Source organism: Lentinula edodes (assembly GCF_021015755.1).
Source record: "Lentinula edodes strain Le(Bin) 0899 ss11 chromosome Unknown C8R40scaffold_3, whole genome shotgun sequence".
NCBI lineage: Eukaryota > Fungi > Basidiomycota > Agaricomycetes > Agaricales > Omphalotaceae > Lentinula > Lentinula edodes.
This window is the reverse complement of record NW_025764309.1, coordinates 882,066-897,359: the sequence shown is the minus strand read 5'-3', so window position 1 is coordinate 897,359 and position 15,294 is coordinate 882,066. Positions and strand designations below refer to the sequence as shown.

The following is a 15,294-nucleotide window of genomic DNA, read 5'->3' as shown; positions in this document are numbered from 1 at the left end:
TAACTTCACGGGAACAAGGGTGTCACCAGGTGTCACCATGTGACGTTTTCGTCTCATTACTTTGGTAGAATAGAGGTCACAATTCGAAATGGGCCTAACAGGGTGAAAATCGCTGGTATTTAGAATGTTAGGTGCATTCTCTGACCTTCTTTAGGCTTGCTCGTTGGATCAATGCACCTCCAGATGGTTTGCTAGCTATTCGAAAAAATATTCAGGAAAACCACAATGTAAGTGCACTATATACTTGCTTCTTACAATCTCTATCTTGACTGATTCCCTTTGAAGGGTTTCCTTAAAGGTCCTTGGAACCTTGCTGTCAAGTCCTTCCGCTCCACGTTAAGTCAAACGCCCGGAATCCATCTGCCATTGGAACGTACCATGTTCACCTTGCAAATGAACGATAATGTTTTCGTTCTCCTTGAGGATCCTTTAGCTCCTACTCGTGCCGATGTCGTGCAAGCGATTGCTGACAAGACTGCCCCGCCAAACTTCCATCCCACTCATTATCGGACCACATTTTTGACTCTAAATCCTCCTGGTGCACTTGAACAACTTCTAGCCCAGTTGAAAGCCCGCTGGGTCCCTGTTCGTCAGACATCTACTAATAATGCACAACGAGGTCAGGCCTCTGGACACCAACTCCTTATCGAAGGCCAAGTGTTCGGAATAGGATCAGACTGGCTTGTGCGAGCAGGTATTGTGACAATGACTGGAGGAGAAATGAAGGGAATGCTCCTTGAGGTGACGACTTGAATTTTGATTCATGTCTTAACATTCGAACCTTTCAACAGGCTGAATATCTTCCACTGCCTGGATTAAATGTCGGCCCAGCAGCTGACGGAACCTCCGAACTTCTGTCCAACTTGCTGACCTCTGTTCTACCCAACGTTCCAGACGCAAAAACGGTTGCCGTGACAATCAGTGAAGCCCAATGGGAAGATGTGCTCTGGGACCGGGAGGAGGACGAAAAAGCTCAAAAGGAAGTGGCACAAGCGAAGGAAAGAGAAAGCAATGGCGAGAACGACGACATTTTTGTCTACGGGCTTGAAGATATACCTATTAAACGCAGAGGAGATTGGACTGGTGTAGACAGAGATCGACGTTCTGCGTTCTTAATTATTGGAGCTCTGAAATCAGAAGGAATTCTTTGAGATATACAGTAGAGCTCAGTAGAGCCATGCGAGCCCATGCGCTGTGACCTGTCAGCCGCAGCGCATGCGCATGTTATTTCAATTTGGCCCCTCGCTCGAGTCATTTAGCGCGCAACAGAACTTGGACATGAATGATATCTTTTCCTCCACCTTGGTCTATTCCTGTTTCCAATGTCTCGCTTATCCACTCGCTGCAGCGTAAATCTAAATAGGACGCAATATATCTTCCGGAAATGCTCACGAAGAAATGAATCAACCGCTTTACACTTCTATCAGAACAAGCAGCTCGAACTTTACGCTTCGAAAGAACCGAAGCCAATGACTCTTCGGCAACTTGTGGGCCAACTTGAACTTTGGATATGCTTCTCATGAAATGAATGTGATACAGGTGTTTTTTGGTCGTTCAATGGATGAGGATCGGTTGGTCAAAGTCAGTACTTATCTCCTGCATCCTCGAATATAAATCAGACCATGATACAGAGTGCGAACTACGTCCGTACCGAGCTCCCTGTGCGGATAGCCCATCGACTACGAGACCTTCAGAAACTCCCATATATTGTAGTGACTCAAGAAGGCATCGCAAAAGTCTACGAGGTAGTTTTCACTGCCTCTACTAGGTATTGATGGTTGACCATGTCCCCCTAGCTATATTGGTCTGCCTTTGAGAAGTACTGGTCCGTCCTGTCTTCTCTCCTGCGGATACTGAGGATCAATGCGCCAGGTTCAGGAAGTACCCACCAATAACAAACATCAAGGAAAACGAAGCCTTTTGTGAATTTCTAGCCGGACTTCTGGATGAGCAGTATGTTCCCTGCTCTACTTTACAATTTGGTTGTTCATTCGTTCCTCAGCGCTATCGTCATCCCAAGTTTATCCTTAGGGATGTCATTGTCTTCTCCATACTTAGCTCCCGATGATCTTGATTCGTTCATGCGTCGCATGCTCGTCTCTCGGATATCTCGTCGTGTCCTTGCTCAGCATCATATTGCTCTATCAGAAAATTACGCAGGCAAAAAGAAACCTTGGGAATCTGCTGAACCGAACGTAGGCATAATCACTACGGGGTTGAATGTTAAGGCTAGTATCGAGAAGTGTGCAAATCTCCTTAGACACCAGTCGTTGGAGGCTGAGGATGCGGGAGGGAATGCCGAGATCCCGGCGGAGGTTGTCATTGAAGGGGATGTTGATATGAGGTTTTCTTACATACGGGAACATTTGGAGTGCGTCATTTGAGACTTGACTTGCCTATAGTGCTGACATTTGTGATAGGTACATCGTCTTCGAGCTGCTAAAAAATGTAGACCTCGTTCTACCGTCTAAGAAACCTACTGACAATATGCTCAAACGCTAGTCAATACGAGCCACAAGGCTAAACCAAGCAGGCTCTGTAACTCTACCTCCAATAACAGCCACTATAGCAGCGGGAGACAATGCTGTTGGCATACGAATTTCAGATCAAGGTTAGGACTAAACCTTGCTCAATATTGTTCTATTTCTTAATTGATTCCACAGGCGGAGGTCTAATCACCGTACAAAATCCAGTCCAAAACCCATCTGATCTGTTCTCCTTCTCCCACATACGAAACAGTGCACGGATGGAACATTCACGTTTGATATCACTTCGTACTGCGAGCTCTTATCGTCGGGGTATCTGGGCTACAGTGAACGAACAAGTCGAGAACTGGAACCGCTCACCCGACCCAGAAAAGGATGCTGGAGTTGGCAGGCATGCGAGAATGGGTATCGGATTGCCTATGAGTAATATCTTTGCGACGTGTGTCCTTGAATATTTGAGCCATGCATTTGATTTTGATTTTTTGCTTCGTAGATATTTCGGTGGGTCGTTGGATTTGAAGAGCTTAGATGGCTATGGTAAGCATTGTAGTTCTGAGAGTCCTTCCACATCATTTGACTGTGTTGTAGGGACTGATGCCTACGTCCGCCTGCCAAAACTGGTATGCCCTGCCCTCCTCTGCTGGAATTGTTTCATTTACTAACTCCTACTTACAGGGAACTAATCTCGAGGCGGTGAATTTTTAGCTGTATCTCAGAACATGATATTGGATAAATACTTCTGCATAAGTACTGAGTATGATACACCACCTGTACACTAGCATTACTACTAGCTCCTATTTCTCACGTGGCTTCGTATTACGTCGACGTCAAATTCGATCCACTGGCATGTTCATCAACTACAACGAACTCGACTGCGTTATTACAATCATTCCAACGAACTCGTCTTATCATATCTCCAAACGAAATGGCTGAGCAAGCAGGAGAAGTACGTCTTCTATTCGACCCATATTCGACATTATCTTTATGATTTGTCTCTATCGCCAGGCTGTTCCTCCCGCCCAACGAAGCAGTTGGACTTCGTTCTTGAAAAGGTAAACGTTTTGACGGAATTTCGCTTTTGGAAATGGAGATATTGATCTTGCTTTGAATCTGTTTTTCCTTCGGTTCAATGACAGTATCGCTTCCGTGTCAGGCGATTTATCGTCCATGACGGCACGTCATTTCAACACTTCGCTGTTCACCTATTTCCTAATCTCTGCTCTCCACTTCCTCTGTGGACTCCTACTCTCGAAATACAGTGCCCGCCATTCATCCTTTCCCCCGTATCATTGACCGAATTTCCTGGTGTGTTTGGACCGTCCCATAACCCATGTACTTCCCTCATTCTCGATTTTTTCAATGTCTATCTACATCATAACCTGCTCAGCTTACTGGTGTGAGCACCCAGAGCTATTTGCGGCTATCGCGGACCAAAATACAGAGGAGCAGAGGACACTCGCTGTTGTCAAGTGGTTTATTGTGAGTATATACACCCATTCATCTGTATATATATTTGAACTATTATTCCGTTCAGAGCACTCTGAAAGGCCAATATACGTCTAGAAATGAATCTATGGGATCGGAGAAGAAGTGCGTATGTTTTTTAATCATCGATTCTACATCACTCAGTATCTCATAGGCCATTGAACCCCGTTCTTGGAGAGTGAGCCCTTTCACGGCTTTTCATCTCTACGAAGTTACCGATTGGTTATCAGGTTATTCTACGGCAAATGGCCCGACATCAATGGTCGGGGAGAAACCCAACTCCTCGTTGAACAAGTTTCGCATCACCCGCCTATAACCGCATACGCCATTGAAAACAAGAGCAAAGGAGTAAAGCTTGTCGGCCATAACGCGCAAAAGACCTCGTTCAGTGGTATGATCTATCAGTCTAAGCTTGATATACCCTGTTCTCAGCGTTCGCCACCTCAGGCGGGTCTATCATCGTTAAACAACTTGGACACGCTACCTTAACCGTCAAACTTCAATCTGGAGATGTTGCTGAGTATCTTATCACACTTCCTCGATTGCGGATAGATGGTCTGTGGTACGAAATTCTGCCTAGTATGACCAAAGCGCTGTCTGATCTCACGGTTTAAATGTTCAGGTATGGCGCTCCGTACATCGAACTGTCCGAAAGTTCTTCGATCATTAGCAAGAATTACGTTTGTTCGATTGATTACAAAGGCAAAGGTTATTTCTCTGGCAAGACACATTCTTTCAAGGCGACGCTAAACCCTGCGCCTGGCCTTGGTGGAACTCTTGGAAGCCATGTCATCGAGGGTACATGGCACACTACCAGTAAATTCACAAGTGGTCCCAAGACAGGTATGGAATTCCACAACGTTACGGGGCCCAAGGAAGAAGTAACTGCTATCGGCGGTCAAACGTCTGGTGAGATGGGTGAATTCGAAACCCGGGAATTGTGGAAGCTCGTCGCCAAAGGAATCAGGGAAGGCGATTTCGATATGGCTAGCAGAGAAAAGTCCAAGATAGAGGTATGCTCAACGTTCTGTGCACATATGTTTTTGTATGAACTAGAGTTTTATCCGATCTAGAATGACCAGCGACAGAGACGAAAGGATGAGATCGCAGTTGGGACCAAGTGGCCGCTCAAGCATTTTGACCATGTAGATGCAGACCCTACCTGTGAGTGATTAGTTTTGCATTCCACATCACCTCATTCAAGGGCGTCTACAGATGAACGTCTCGGGAAACTCGGGAAGATAAGTCCTGCAACTGAAGACACGTATCTTTTCAAAGAGAATTGGCCTCCTATTGCATAGATATTTGTGTGGATAGGCCCCGAGTGGAGTTAGAGGTCGCAGAGTACATAACTTAATGTTACCAGTTAATGATTTTACGAGGACAGTAGTTGGTCCATGGGTAGAGCCTAAGACAGCTCATACTTACAGCTTGGATTGTTACTACATGATATCATATATGTTTCTCGTTCATTTTAGTAACTGACTTATTCCAAACGATACCGTTTATTTGAACTTACATCGTGACACCACGCAAATGTTACGGTGGCATGATTAATGGGCGCCTTTTTGCCACGGTTCACTCTTTGAGTTTAAACACCACATCTTGGCAATGCCCGGCCCTTCTAATGGCAGAAAGAAACGAAAATCTGGGGGAAAGACACAGAGAAAGAAATTCATCGTGAATATTACTTCAAAATACTACGATAAGAACGCGTCGTTTGGTACCCCGACCCAATATACTGCTTCCGCGTCTTCTTCTGCTTCTTCTCCATCCCCTGAACCATCATGTGTCGATATCGTTACCCAAATATATCACGCAACCCACGAACACGACCGACAACCCCCCATCCACTCAGAGGAAACTCCTATCCACATTATCAACCGGCATTCACCTGAATATGTGCAAAAATCTCTGACATACCCTCCTGAAAACGGAATCGAATATGACGCACAAATTCAGCTTCAGGAGCCATACATCTATGACTCAGGAAATGGTCCAAGGGTCAGAGACACGCGGGCCTTTCTAGCGTCGCGTTATTTCTCGCAACCACCTGCATTGGATGATCCATTATGTGCCGAGTTTGCGCAAGAGGAAGTACTGCAGATGCTACAGACGGTTTTACCCGAAGAGTTGGCTTTAGTGCGTGTCCTTCACTATATGTCTGTTTGTATAAATGCATTAACCCGAGACGCGCCGAACATAGATCCTCTGGTATAACAAAAGCCGAGCTTCAAGTCGAATCTGCCCGGCATGTCAAAGATTATACCGTGTCGGAGATGTGTTACCAGATCATGCATTGACTGGCAGTGCGAAGTCAGAGTTAAACTCTCTGCAAAGACCGTCTGAACTAGAAAGGGAACAACAACTGAGTGGTCTCTGTGCGTAGTTCTGTTTCATACCGAGTTGCCTTGTATCGATGTTGTACTCCAGGTTCGAGTATGTGTTTCATACTAGCGTCTTTCAACCAGTGCGATCCCCGCACGACGAAAGCCGCATGGGGTCACACTGCGAATGAAATTAACGACGAATCCTGGGCAGTACTCAATGGAGGCTCGTCGTTGCTTCTCAAAGACGGGCCAGGTCAAAATGCGGCCAAGGCTCTGGTCATGATCGTCCGTATGACCCGGTTAGACGATCTCGGTCTAGCACAGTTATGTTTCCCCGACGTGAATTGGGAAAAATTCACAGAAGAAGAGGATAAACGGACAGAACTTCAAGAAGTGAGGTTATAATACGATCTCGTGGGATGTGAGTTGAAATCATTCATGTGTTTACGAAGTCCTTGTGAAAGATGTTGGCTAACTGAACTTTCATGGACATAGCATATATTTCAGTGAGTTTGTATTTCGCACGGCGTACTATGACAAGTGCGGTGACTACGGCCAGCGGTGTTTTAATGGAATGCCTATCGAGAATACGAGAATCACCCTGGCAGTGGTACAGCACAAGGTCATTGTCATTAGGCCATATTGGCTTCCATTGCTGTTGAACAAGGAAAAGGAAAGGACTTGATAAGTCAAATGGCGAATTCTCATGGAAGACTTCCATAGCGTCTGTCTCTCTGAAATCCTAACAGAATCACGGAAACCATAAGGAACCGACCGAAGGAATTCGAGGTGTGCAGGTACTTGAGAATTTTGAATACATATTCGTTTTATTAAGTTTGCGCCATGTAATGCCTGTCCCCGACTGGGTTATCAGATATGTATCTATTCAAAAGTCGAAACTTTGGGTGGAAACAGCGTATAAATATGAAAGCAAGTAGACTGTTCACAATCCGGTGTTCACGGATGTTCCGCTATCTATTGCTGTGCCTGGTATTGAGAAATTGAGCGCCGGGTCTTTGTCTTCATTCCTTCCACGTTCCTTCTGTGTCTGTTACTTCTCTCCTTTCCCTCATCTCATTATTGTATGGATTTTGAACGCGAAGACTCTCCGCCACCAGCTTACTCCGAGTCGGACTACGACAAAAAGCTCTCTTCAGCTATCCAGTTCTTGGAGATTTCTGAGGAAACTGAAGAAGAAGAATGGAACGAGGGTAGATCTGAAGGTGTCTCGAGTTCAGGAGCTCAAGAACCTGCGCCTCCTGTTAAAAGCCCTTCTTCCCATATACCTCAACCTGCATCGGCAAAGATCAGTAACAGAGGAGTGAGAAGACTCCCAGTGCCTCCCCGTGAGGCAGTGGCGAATAATGATAAGCCCACACGAGTCCACAGAAAATCTGCTTCTTATTCCTATACGTTGTCTCCTGCTCCAAAGTCTCGTCCCAAATGGCATGGAGACGCAGAGGGGTCGAGTAATGCTAAAAGTCCTGCAAGGTCATTAAGGGCGAATGTACCTCTGGAAAACCGTTCTCGTTCCCCAACAGCATGGGTGCCTACATACTCTTCTCCACATCGTTCAGGGCCGAAAAATGATCGTGCTTTCTCCCAATCCCCGCCAACATCCCCTCTCACCCAATCTTTTTCGTCGCAAACAGCATCCCATACGAGAGCTGTGTCAGTGTCACAGCTCAATTTTGATGCTTCTGTTGCGTATAGTCAATCAAATTTCTCTCCGTTTAGCGCTGGTTCAACTCGCTTTGAACCATGCCATCATCATCCTCCGCACACCTTCAATCCCAACTCGCTGTATAAGTGAGTTTCACTTTTTTCCCCACGTCGTGTACATATCTCAATTTCAAACCATAGCTCTGCTGTATCATCTCATCTACATGTCTCCTCATCTGTACCTTCACACTTGTGAGTTATTTGCCTTTTTTCTGCTAATCATTGTCCTTATGACGTGTTGTACACAGAAATAACACTTATGATCATTCATCTCGGAGCGCTCTCCCACAGAATTCGAGCGTTCCGTTCATTGCTGCCAGGTCGTCTCAGACTACCTGGACGCCTCCAGTGTCAAGCTCACCACGTCGTCCCCAATCACCATCATACATATCACATTCCACTGGTGCCACCCAATTCCCCCTTCACCCTTCACAAATTACCAATCCTACCCAGAATGCCCACGACAGATGGGCTACGTCTGAACACCAGTTTGTTCATACTTGATATGTGTAGCCTTTCCAAGCCCAGTCCGCCCGCTCTGATCGATGACGCGATGGCCTCTGGCACTCAGGACGCGTAACGACAAGGTCATCTGATATATGCCTTCATTTTCGTTCGTTCACGATAACGCGCGTGTATTCTTACTATCTTTACTAACCTACATCATTTCATCCGCTTCCTTTCTACTATGTGTTCCAAGAATTGTCGTGTATCTTCATTTATACTCATCTACTCTGTGCCCGCTACAATACGACCCCCCTCTTTCTTCAATTTTCTATAAAACTTAGTGGTGCCTTGTACATTCTGTACAATAATGTTATTAATCCATTCGTCACCTAATGTGCAAGTCGTCGAACGGAGTACGATGTCGAGATTTTTACACCCCAACCTAACGTCTGACCACTGTTATGTTGTTGAGAATCAATCCATTATGTTCTGCGGGCGTCCACTAAGGCTGGCAGAATATCGGTGGAGTTGACTCGCCAACCATCCAAAGCCACATTATAATCGACCATCTGAGTAGCAAATGAAGGGGATGTTGTAGCTGAAATATCGTCCACAATGATTACATCGTAGCCTTTGTAGTAAGCACTATTATCATGAGTTGATAAGTTAAATATTGACGAGGCATGGGAACGAAGACGACACATACTCAATCAAGGTTCCGAATACACATTGGTCAATATTGACACCTCCATGGAATAACGTTGTTATACTATTATCTTGAAGCCATGTTTGCATTGGCGTCGATGCCCCCCACATTCCCGAAAGGCGGTCTGCATCCGCCCCATAGTCACAAATTGAATGTATACAGGAGACAAGGATCTACACACTTTTATTGAAATAAAAATCGGTTCCGTTTGTAACACCCTCAGTCTGTTCTGTGAAGAGGTCCCCCCATCTATGGTGTGGTCAGAAGTATGCACTGAGTCCAAGTTAATTACATCGTACGGTTGGGCATTCCAGCTCCCCCGTGTGAGCTTGCGTCCAGCGTCAATGGTTATGTTCGGACCGGGAGTAGTGCTTGTGGCGGCGATAGACTGGTCGGATTGTGGAATCATAACCGTGCCCATCTCACTACCGAACGAGGTCAAGGAGGTATCATCGGAAGAAAATCCTTGTATGAAGGCGGGGGGCATGTTGATGACTACATGGAACAAAAATGGAGCGCGCTTATCATAGAATATAGCTACGAAATATCACCGACTATCATAGTCAGTCATTCCCCAATTGGTCCACAATACGGGCATGCCTGCATTTCGAAACGCATGTATCAAGGTGATAGTTGTCGCTGCAAGAAAAGAGCCCGGAGGTCAAACCACTGATGACTATCGCTCATGATTTTGACTTCTGGAGACGTACGAACGACTGCTCTTCCCTTGGGATCACCGTTAAGGCTTTCATGCAGGAAGAAGTTTTGCATGTCGATAATAACCAAAGCTGACGCATTGGGCTGTATTACGATTGGACCATTCTGGGGCATTGGGAGAGTGATCGAGTTGGTAGTTGCCCCGCGGGTGAGCTATCATAACTTCGAGATAAGTAAGGAGTGAACTATGTTGCTTTGCATTGTGCTATACGTGACACTCACATCCCAGCCAGCTTCAAGCTTCTTCCAAAAGTTGAGTGCATTTCCGAAGATAGTTGGATCATTCGGTACACCAGTCAAGCGTTTTGTGTGAGTATGACCACCACAGTTAACCCACGCCGCTTGCGAAAGAACTGTGCATAACGCTAATAGAGACTTCAGAAATTTCATAGTCAGAGTTGTCGAGATAACCTGTGTATGAAATTTACTCTAATTTATGGAAGAGAAAGGAAGCCATTGCGCTTCCGTTTTTTTTTGGAAGAGCACTTGAATTCATTCGTTATCTGGGAGTAACCACCAAGTAACTAATGTTCTCCCAGTCTCACAGGGAGCAAGTTGAAAGTCTTATCTGTCGGATGATCAGTATGTATATGACGAGAGCACAATTTTGCGAATGCAAAATGTCGGATGATCAAGACTAGATAGAAGCTATCACTGGTAGCAAAGCATATCTTCGTACACAGGTATCGACTGGTATTTTTGTGCACCGGACATGAGGACAAAGCTGCAGGTTAGGCGGAAGAGTCATCGCAATTGTCTGCAGGTCGTACTAGGAAGAATTCGGGCCTTTCCTCGCACCGTATCCGGACCCAAGAATCCCATTCAATGGATACACCCCCAACAACCAAATGCCAATAAACAAACGCAGAAAACTTTTGAACGGCAAACAAAATCATGCATCAGGCAATAAATCTGGATTCTCAGCAATAAACTACTTAACGACTCTGAGGTCCCGATCAGCTCTGAACGACGATCTCAAGCTGACCTACCATACGGTATTAACTCTTGAGCTGTTATAAGCACCACATGTAAAACGAAACATCGATTGATTCACTCCGCGCGAAGTTGCAATGTTGTTGGAGATTGAAACGGAGTATTGAGGACTGTGCATCGTTCTGGTAGTGGCAAGGCACATACCAGGTACATACACGGCGTCAAATTAGACGCGTGCTTGCCTTCTGCTTCCATGTCCAGTAATCCCCGCAGTCCAAACGTGCAGTCGTTCCCTCCTTCCTCTTCTAGACAATCCTTGCCGAATTCTTCGAGCACCCAGAGCAATAAACAAGCCAACAAGCCCGCAGATTATGTATACTTCGACCGGACGACTGCTGGTTTCTCGGACCAGGCACTTCCCAAAGCAAAAGGAGCCCAAATGAAACTTGAGCACTATTACAAAGTTGTGGTGGATGCTGCAATAGAGAGAAACACCAGGCAGGTCGCTTCGCAAGCTTCAGGAAAGCTCATGTTTACCTCTTGAGATTCTTTCAGGCGTGTAGAGCTCGAACGCCGTCTGCAAAGCGACGTATTGATGCCGGAGGAGCGCAAACAACGTCAGTTGCAGCAACTTGGTCGGAAGGAATCGACTTTCCTTCGGCTACGAAGGACCAAACTCGGGTTGGATGATTTTAGAACAGTCAAGGTTATAGGCAAAGGTGCTTTCGGAGAGGTCAGGCTAGTTCAAAAAACCGACACGGGTAAAATATACGCAATGAAGACGCTCAAGAAGGACGAAATGTTAAAGAAGGATCAGGTGCGCTTGCCGTCGCTTTTCAATGAAGTCTACTTCATTTTGACATTTGCCTTTCAAGCTGGCTCATGTACGCGCAGAGCGCGATGTTTTGGCCGAATCGAATTCTCCATGGGTCGTTCAACTCTTTTATTCATTTCAAGATCCTTCATACCTATACCTTATCATGGAATTTCTCCCCGGGGGCGACTTGATGACCATGCTGATCAAATACGATACTTTCTCCGAAGATGTCACCCGATTTTACATGGCCGAATGTGTTCTGGCTATAGAAGCGGTCCATAAGCTGGGATTCATTCATCGGTAATTACTCTCATGCTCTGCTCATTGTAGCTCATTTCTCAGTTCTTGATGCAGTGATATCAAGCCCGATAACATTTTGATGTCCGTTCAAGTATCTTTCTTTGTACCTCGCGCGAAACCTGATTCATTGGACCCAGCGACAAGGAAGGGCACATTAAGCTCAGTGATTTCGGCCTGTCTACGGGCTTTCATAAACAACACGATTCCAATTACTATCAACGTTTGTTGGAATCTGCAACTAAAGGACCTCAGACGCCCAACTCTGCTCAAGCTGCAAGGAATAGTGTCATGGTGAACTCGATAAACCTCACGATCACTAACAAGGATCAAATTGCGACCTGGAAAGCCAACAGACGAAAACTGGTTGGCGTTCATATCGTTGCTTTCTATTGATTATTCACTGATTGATACAGGCCTACTCAACTGTCGGTACCCCAGATTACATTGCTCCAGAAATCTTCCTGCAGAGAGGGTACTCCAATGAGTGTGACTGGTGGTCCCTGGGGGCCATCATGTTCGAGTGTCTGGTCGGATACCCTCCCTTCTGTTCAGAATCGACCCATGAAACATATCAGAAAATCATGCAATGGCAACAATTCCTCATGTTTCCCGATGATGTTCACCTGAGTGAAGAGGCTGAAGATATAGTTAGAAGGTCTGTGAGCTTGCTTTCAGCTAGAATTGTTGTAGTGACTGATTGTGCTGTGCAATCAAAAAATAGACTAATCACCGGCGCAGAGCGTCGACTGAACGTCGATCAGATTAAGCAGCATCCGTTCTTCTACGGCGTAGACTGGGATTCAATTAGATCGATAGATGCTCGTCAGTGCAGCATATCGTTTTCATAAATCAAATCCCAATAACCTCATCCATCCAGCATTTGTACCTCGACTACGGTCTATAACAGATACCTCGTATTTCCCCACTGACGAGATTGAACAAGCACCGGAGGATGCTCCTGCAGATTCTAGTGAAGCCAGCAAGGACCTAGCTTTCCTCGGGTAAGATTTTGTGCACCATTTTGACATTGTGACTTACTTCCATGGGATTCAGATATACCTTCAAACGTTTCACCATATCTGGTCATTGAAAACTGCTGCACAATGAGTGACGAATTTCACATTTCTCATTAACGCTTTGCCAAATGAGGGGCCAAGGGATGAGATCCCTTTTTCTTCTTGCTTATCTAACGTGTAATATAGCGAGTTCACCTACTCGTACCGAAGTCTTATAATTAATGTACTAATATCATCACATCTAAACAAGCATTACATAACATGAGTACATGGTAGATACACAAGGCAATGAAAGACAGCAGAAGAGGTGATACGGTGAGTTCGAGCAGCTGAATTACACAAATCAATGTAGAACTTGAATTCCAGTTTCAATCAAGCTCGTTATCCCAACCGCCAGGAAGATGATGATCCTCTGAGTTCTGCCGGCCCGGATTGGATGAAGATCCTCCGCGATTCCTTTGGCTCCGTCCATCAGTTGGGTTGGACGAACGTCCACTTACATTTCTGGCTGAATTTGGATTGGAAGTAGATCCAGATCCGCCACCCATCATGGAGCCAAAGAGGTGCTGGAAGATACCTTCGCCGCCACTACCTGAGCTTCGTGAAGGGCCATCGCCCGATGGAGGGCTAGGCGGCAAAGCATGATGTTCGGGCTGAGCTATTAACTGATGTCTGGAAGGGGAAGGTTGAAACCATCGCATGTCAAAGTAAGAGGCCCTTCGTACCTGCAAACTGGACAAGTGCCGGAAGATTTTAACCAGGGAAGTATACTGAAGTTCCGTCATGAGGCCATGAGAATGCAAGGAGACGCGAGAGACGTACCAGGATGAATGGAACGGGTGACCTGATATAAATGGCAGTGGATGATAAATTCGAAGGACAATATTCGTATATGATTAAATCTCACCGCAAGGTAATGTGATCACTATCTGTTCATCAGGATCCTCTGTCTGCAACTGGCTAAAATCTCGGTTGAGTATGTTGTCCTACACACAGATCAATCAATATTCACAATTGCTCTTTGCATACCGCACAATCTTTTTCGAGAGTTTTGGCTGTAGAGTTGTTCAAGACGATTGTTAGTTAACCACAGGCTGTTGGATAAAACTTGACGTACATCCTGCCTCTAAAATTTCACGAGGAAGTTTATCCATAATTTCGTCAGTCGCTGGTACCGGTCTGGAGGCATTTGAATTCTCCATAAGATTCGATATGATTTGATCTAGAGCTGCAAAGCGATTCGATTAAGACACTCAGTAATTGAGACAAATGTTAGTACGAGCCTTCTTGGTTGAAGACATAGTCTCCCATACGCCCTCTTTCAGCAGCGTCTCCGAGACCTCCAAGGAAATCTGTATGTGACCCGCGATTACCAAGTAGTGCCATCAGATATTGGGCCATCAACGGGCCTGCAATCCCAGGCGCGCGCTCGTCACCGCTCTGGATAAAACTAAGCCGTGTTCTTAGCACTTTGCGCCAGACCGGCACAATTGTACTCACTCAGCTAAATTAGATGGTCTCCCAGATGGTTCTGATCCTGCTCTGGTCCCACCAAGTGTATTGGGTCCACCTATAGAAAACACTGCGGGTCCACCGGAACCACTACGAATTTGGAAAGAGAACGACTTGGAGGCATTTGTGAGTATTCAACAAATGCATTGAATATGATGAGCTACCGATGAAGAGTTCCCGCTCGGTGAGCGATTATGACGAGGAGAGGAGGGTCGACTTCGCTGCTCGGGCATCCCCCGATTCATAAGACCTTGTAAAACCACTACGCAACGGATGAGAACGGCAACACCGCATCGAGAAACAATGGTGTACTCAGAAAAGGGTCGATGCCAGCGTCATCCATTGGATCTCCATGTTGAAACTCTCGCGGATCATCGTCAGGATCTTCTATCTATAAGTCCTCCTTGAACGTCCCCGCATCGACTGAAACTATATCTGTGGCCCACCCACCTTCTCAACGAAATCGCCGTGACATGAAGCGCATACGGGATCTGGAACCTAACCAGATGATTTGAGCAATGTCCTAAGCTGTAGAAAGTGCAAAGCCCTGACCATAAGGGGACGCATTTCTGCATTGCACTAGTCCAGAGTAATTACTCAGCCGTAACACACAAGCATTTGCAGAGGAAAACATACCTGATGACAATACCACATAGGTTCCCTTGAAGACATGATGGATGAAGAGTATAAACAAGAACAATTTGCTGTTGGGGTAGGATTAGAAAGTGGTCGAAGTTTCAATATGCACTGTCAGTGACGATCGTAGGATGATATCACGCGACAATGAGCGCTTATGAATTATCAAAATTTACTTCGAACGATA

General features: G+C 45.7%; 8 protein-coding genes across 8 annotated transcripts; 6 read left to right on the top strand and 2 right to left on the bottom strand.

Annotated features, from left to right (window-relative positions):
- Positions 1-88: 88 nt before the first annotated feature.
- C8R40DRAFT_1158471 (uncharacterized protein) lies at positions 89-1,151 on the top strand (the record flags this gene model as incomplete). Its single annotated transcript, XM_046229741.1, has 4 exons — positions 89-102; positions 155-227; positions 286-741; positions 792-1,151. 4 exons carry the CDS (start codon positions 89-91, stop codon positions 1,149-1,151), a joined length of 903 nt encoding a protein of 300 aa, XP_046090956.1.
- C8R40DRAFT_1201508 (branched-chain alpha-ketoacid dehydrogenase) lies at positions 896-3,191 on the top strand (the record flags this gene model as incomplete). Its single annotated transcript, XM_046233125.1, has 11 exons — positions 896-1,487; positions 1,540-1,581; positions 1,632-1,768; positions 1,873-1,953; positions 2,003-2,371; positions 2,421-2,448; positions 2,503-2,611; positions 2,664-2,925; positions 2,980-3,023; positions 3,075-3,106; positions 3,162-3,191. The coding sequence occupies exons 1-11, from the start codon at positions 1,323-1,325 to the stop codon at positions 3,189-3,191; spliced, it is 1,299 nt and encodes a 432-aa protein (XP_046090955.1). The 5' UTR covers positions 896-1,322.
- A 110-nt stretch (positions 3,192-3,301) lies between these two features.
- On the top strand, positions 3,302-5,486 carry C8R40DRAFT_449386 (uncharacterized protein). The gene is made up of 12 exons (XM_046235094.1): positions 3,302-3,432; positions 3,492-3,538; positions 3,623-3,659; positions 3,746-3,791; positions 3,874-3,965; positions 4,021-4,076; positions 4,126-4,149; positions 4,202-4,362; positions 4,419-4,533; positions 4,594-4,984; positions 5,045-5,135; positions 5,187-5,486. The coding sequence occupies exons 1-12, from the start codon at positions 3,412-3,414 to the stop codon at positions 5,270-5,272; spliced, it is 1,167 nt and encodes a 388-aa protein (XP_046090954.1). The 5' UTR covers positions 3,302-3,411; the 3' UTR covers positions 5,273-5,486.
- A 456-nt stretch (positions 5,487-5,942) lies between these two features.
- C8R40DRAFT_996888 (uncharacterized protein) lies at positions 5,943-6,652 on the top strand (the record flags this gene model as incomplete). Its single annotated transcript, XM_046236785.1, has 3 exons — positions 5,943-6,113; positions 6,178-6,359; positions 6,412-6,652. Coding segments are annotated over 3 exons (594 nt in total), but the record flags the coding sequence as incomplete, so codon positions are not given.
- Positions 6,653-7,385: 733 nt separating this feature from the next.
- C8R40DRAFT_1166088 (uncharacterized protein) lies at positions 7,386-8,527 on the top strand (the record flags this gene model as incomplete). The annotated part of the gene is made up of 3 exons (XM_046230796.1): positions 7,386-8,110; positions 8,165-8,215; positions 8,272-8,527. 3 exons carry the CDS (start codon positions 7,386-7,388, stop codon positions 8,525-8,527), a joined length of 1,032 nt encoding a protein of 343 aa, XP_046090952.1.
- A 250-nt stretch (positions 8,528-8,777) lies between these two features.
- Positions 8,778-10,364, bottom strand: C8R40DRAFT_449508 (Isochorismatase-like protein). The gene is made up of 7 exons (XM_046235095.1): positions 10,116-10,364; positions 9,887-10,046; positions 9,732-9,815; positions 9,476-9,671; positions 9,358-9,425; positions 9,177-9,300; positions 8,778-9,115 (listed from the first exon to the last, which is right to left on the bottom strand). The coding sequence occupies exons 1-7, from the start codon at positions 10,281-10,283 to the stop codon at positions 8,953-8,955; spliced, it is 963 nt and encodes a 320-aa protein (XP_046090951.1). The 5' UTR covers positions 10,284-10,364; the 3' UTR covers positions 8,778-8,952.
- A 684-nt stretch (positions 10,365-11,048) lies between these two features.
- Positions 11,049-13,198, top strand: C8R40DRAFT_1140630 (kinase-like protein). Its single transcript, XM_046229476.1, has 9 exons — positions 11,049-11,324; positions 11,382-11,643; positions 11,702-11,943; positions 11,998-12,024; positions 12,081-12,306; positions 12,357-12,598; positions 12,665-12,765; positions 12,821-12,944; positions 12,997-13,198. Exons 1-9 carry the CDS (start codon positions 11,080-11,082, stop codon positions 13,031-13,033), a joined length of 1,506 nt encoding a protein of 501 aa, XP_046090950.1. The 5' UTR covers positions 11,049-11,079; the 3' UTR covers positions 13,034-13,198.
- Positions 13,199-15,282, bottom strand: C8R40DRAFT_1083458 (uncharacterized protein). Its single transcript, XM_046227254.1, has 13 exons — positions 15,108-15,282; positions 15,024-15,050; positions 14,922-14,969; positions 14,784-14,862; positions 14,636-14,733; positions 14,460-14,584; positions 14,243-14,409; positions 14,077-14,187; positions 13,972-14,014; positions 13,867-13,919; positions 13,782-13,803; positions 13,685-13,729; positions 13,199-13,631 (listed from the first exon to the last, which is right to left on the bottom strand). The coding sequence occupies exons 1-13, from the start codon at positions 15,141-15,143 to the stop codon at positions 13,328-13,330; spliced, it is 1,158 nt and encodes a 385-aa protein (XP_046090949.1). The 5' UTR covers positions 15,144-15,282; the 3' UTR covers positions 13,199-13,327.
- Positions 15,283-15,294: the final 12 nt, after the last annotated feature.

Excerpts from the sequence above, each read along its gene's own strand:
- C8R40DRAFT_449508 (XM_046235095.1), bottom strand. The coding sequence starts at position 10,283 with ATGAAATTTCTGAAGTCTCTATTAGCGTTATGCACAGTTCTTTCGCAA. Across the intron at positions 10,047-10,115 it reads AGCTTGAAGCTGGCTGGGAT|CTCACCCGCGGGGCAACTAC; the intron begins GTGAGTGTCACG and ends AAGTTATGATAG. Across the intron at positions 9,116-9,176 it reads GTATTCGGAACCTTGATTGA|TGCTTACTACAAAGGCTACG; the intron begins GTATGTGTCGTC and ends TCATGATAATAG.
- C8R40DRAFT_1140630 (XM_046229476.1), top strand. The coding sequence starts at position 11,080 with ATGTCCAGTAATCCCCGCAGTCCAAACGTGCAGTCGTTCCCTCCTTCC. Across the intron at positions 12,025-12,080 it reads AAGCCCGATAACATTTTGAT|CGACAAGGAAGGGCACATTA; the intron begins GTCCGTTCAAGT and ends CATTGGACCCAG. Across the intron at positions 12,599-12,664 it reads GCTGAAGATATAGTTAGAAG|ACTAATCACCGGCGCAGAGC; the intron begins GTCTGTGAGCTT and ends ATCAAAAAATAG.
- C8R40DRAFT_1083458 (XM_046227254.1), bottom strand. The coding sequence starts at position 15,143 with ATGTCTTCAAGGGAACCTATGTGGTATTGTCATCAG. Across the intron at positions 14,863-14,921 it reads ACGGCGATTTCGTTGAGAAG|ATAGAAGATCCTGACGATGA; the intron begins GTGGGTGGGCCA and ends GAGGACTTATAG. Across the intron at positions 14,188-14,242 it reads CTATGTCTTCAACCAAGAAG|CTCTAGATCAAATCATATCG; the intron begins GCTCGTACTAAC and ends ATCGCTTTGCAG.
- C8R40DRAFT_449386 (XM_046235094.1), top strand. The coding sequence starts at position 3,412 with ATGGCTGAGCAAGCAGGAGAA. Across the intron at positions 4,534-4,593 it reads TTGCGGATAGATGGTCTGTG|GTATGGCGCTCCGTACATCG; the intron begins GTACGAAATTCT and ends TTAAATGTTCAG. Across the intron at positions 5,136-5,186 it reads TGTAGATGCAGACCCTACCT|ATGAACGTCTCGGGAAACTC; the intron begins GTGAGTGATTAG and ends GGGCGTCTACAG.